General features: G+C 38.7%; 1 protein-coding gene across 1 annotated transcript in view; it reads right to left on the bottom strand.

The window, feature by feature from the left end:
* Positions 1–1,899: 1,899 nt before the first annotated feature.
* The window catches only part of tyrp1b (tyrosinase-related protein 1b), a 3,460-nt gene continuing 2,288 nt past the window's right edge, over positions 1,900–3,071 (bottom strand). Inside the window, 4 exon segments of the mRNA XM_035530053.1 lie at positions 1,900–2,027; positions 2,030–2,086; positions 2,281–2,427; positions 2,756–2,935. Of these exon segments, the coding sequence (XP_035385946.1) occupies positions 1,900–2,027; positions 2,030–2,086; positions 2,281–2,427; positions 2,756–2,935 (512 nt within the window).

The following is a 3,071-nucleotide window of genomic DNA, read 5'->3' as shown; positions in this document are numbered from 1 at the left end:
TACTGCTAAGCTTGTTTTTAGTAGTTTGGGCAGTGACAGTTTTGTTTGATTTTCAGCGAAGACAGTGGTCCTGGAAGCAACAGTTGTTGTTGTTGTTGTTGTTGTGGTTTTTTTTGTTTTTTTTACCTTATTGCGTTTCGAATTAGGAATAACTTCGTTTGTAGAATTTTCTTTGAGTTGTGATTCGCTACTAACCTGGAATAAACCTGGAACGTTTAGCGTTTTACTTTTACGCCAGCTCCTGGGGAAGTTTCTATTTTCCTTTTACGAACGCATGCACGAGTCGAGAAATTGCTTCGACTACTGTGAACCCCACATTGATGTTTTGTTATCTTTTATTAACTACATTTTGGTCTGTAGATATTCTGTTTCTGTTTCTGCTGTCTAATTAGCTCTGACTGATATGCTAATTGCATGCTAATTGGATTTATAAAAATATATGCGTTAATTGTGGCTTGAAGTCTTTATCTGCAATGTCTATGTTTAGCCTCTCATGAAAAAATTAAGGCTGCACTCGTGGTATTCAGCACATATAAAGCACTATCACAAATTATGATCAGTCTATCCATATGTGGTTACAGTGATTAAGGGTTAAATGAAGCAGTTATCTTTAGCATACCATTTCTCTGTAAATGTACATGAATTGAACTTTGCCCGTATATCCTTTCACATAAATCGCAGCAAAGAGTTTACCTGTGTGTCTCCTGTTTTATTCCGGTTGTTTACAACATGAAAGCTGAAAGCATGCTAGCCTTATCAGCCATACCAAAGCTTCCATAAAGTATCAATTTTGTTACTGTTTCAACAGACTATTTTCCGCATAATTGTGTGTGTAATAATAATAATAATAATAATAATAATAATAATAAATTTGTTACATTAGTTTTTCTTGTAACCTGCAAAAAATTATCCCCTTGTTTGTAGATTGCAACTCTAGTAAAAATAAAATAAAAAATAAAATAAAGTTGACTCAGAATTGGAGACACACAACTCCACCAGGTGGAGCATTTAAGTAACTAAAATTCAGTTTGTAACCAATTTATAATACATGAAAACTCGATTAGGCATCTGTGTTGCTTTCTAGAGCAAGGTGTAAGTACGTGATCAGAATGTCAACAGATCAACTAAACTGTCTACAGAAGTATTCTGGCTCAGTGGTAGTTCTCATGGGATCCATGTAATCCACACAGTGATTTCATTAAGGAATTGCCTTCCTTTAGCATAGCAATGTGATGAGATTAGCCTAATGAAGCACATTCCTACATTCATGGAGCATGTTTCACCATAATTGTATTTACATTAAAATATATGCTTCTGTTGCCTTGGACAGCTAGAATTGACATTTTCTTTGCAAAATGCAGACTGCACAATAAATTAATCTAGGGTAAATTACATCTAGTAAGTATTTATTTTAGATTATGATTTTTGGTTGAGTGACAGGTTTACCATCCTTCCACAAACTTGTCTACTGCACTTTATAAAGTATCAAAATGCATATAAACACAAGGGGCGAGATATCCAGATGCATATCATGGATGGGGCTGTTAAATCTATGAAAAGGTTATTTAACTTTATTATAACAGAGTTAAATTAAATGTAAAATGTCATAAAGTGTGAAATGTCATAATCCCACACAGTTCAGATTTTAAGTGTAGATTTTAATGTGTTATTAACACATTTATCATTTGTAAATAAAGTCTATCAGCATTATGCTTGTTAAATTAGTTCATGGGTTTTACCAGATATAAAAATGAATCAAAGTTGAAGCCGCTTGGTATACCAAAAAAGGCTTCATGTAGTGCTCACATAGTCCCTAAGGGCTCTTAAAAATGCTATATGGAATCTTTAAGTACTGTCCTAATATAGAGTGAGAAAAACTTGATATCTTTTGTTCTGTTCTCAGACTACAGACTGAAGCTTCTCCCTTCTCTGTTCATCTTCTGAGTAACAGCCGGTTTATTCCCTGAGCAAGAGATCCAGTCCCTCCTCCGGGCCGTACACTCGCATGAGGCATGTGCTGACTCCAGCACCAGCACCATCACCACGATCACTATTGTGAAGACCTCAGAGAGGGTGAATGGCAGAGCTAGAGCAATATAGACGGGGGTGTTTGAGCAGTTTACAGAGAAACCCAAGTTCACTAGTTTCCTCTGGGTTGCATTGCTGGATTCTGGCTTATCCATGGCAGTACATGCATTTATTTCTTTTCTTTTTTTTTTCTTTTTTTTAAGTAGCATTTTTTCATTTAATAATATAACACATGCTTTAGCTTTGACTCACTTGGCCATTGGATCTCATAGCTGTATCCCAGGCTGACAGGTGCAGGGACGAACATTTCAGCATTTGTAATTGGAGGCCAGAAAGGCACCATGTTGAAGTGCAAGTTGTGACCAATGGGGGTGCTCTCTTTAGGGTAGGCCACTGCATCTACAACATATTCACTATATCAGTTAGGACAGCTACAATTTCAGTTTTTTCATGTTCTCAAAATGTCCAAAATGGATTCCAGCTGTGGCACGTCCCAAGCAGTAGCATTAATGCTTGTCTCGATCAATCCCATTCAGACTTTATAACAGCTATTGCTCGATCAGATGGGAAAGCAAGCCATGTTTTGGCTCCATGCCATTGTCTGGCTCCACTATGGGATAGCCTGGGGCAATGGGCTGTCTTTGAAACATGTGGGTTATTCCATGAGTGCATGCAGCAGCAGTTGCCTAACTCTGTAGTGCTCTCAGTGCAGCGTGGGTGAGTGCACCTGGCCTGTGTATCCGGATCCACTCGTCGAAGATGGCATTGGTGAAGGTGTGGAGCAGGACGAAGATGGGGTCATTTGGGGACAGGTGGATCTGGCTTCCGGTGCCATTCAGGAACAAGTTAGCTAGGTTGTGTAGACTCCACACTGCTGGGTCATACTTCCCTTGGGGCACACTATAACCTAGCCTCACCACAGACAACACTAATGGCTTGTGAAATGGTGGTGGTGTGTGTGTAGGCGTGTGTGTGTGTGTGTGTGTGTGTGTGTGTGTGTGTGTGTGTGTGTGTGTGTGTGTGTGTGTGTGTGTGTTTTGATT

This window comes from Electrophorus electricus, chromosome 9, assembly GCF_013358815.1.
Source record: "Electrophorus electricus isolate fEleEle1 chromosome 9, fEleEle1.pri, whole genome shotgun sequence".
In the NCBI taxonomy this organism is placed as follows: domain Eukaryota; kingdom Metazoa; phylum Chordata; class Actinopteri; order Gymnotiformes; family Gymnotidae; genus Electrophorus; species Electrophorus electricus.
This window is presented reverse-complemented; position numbering and strand designations above follow the sequence as displayed.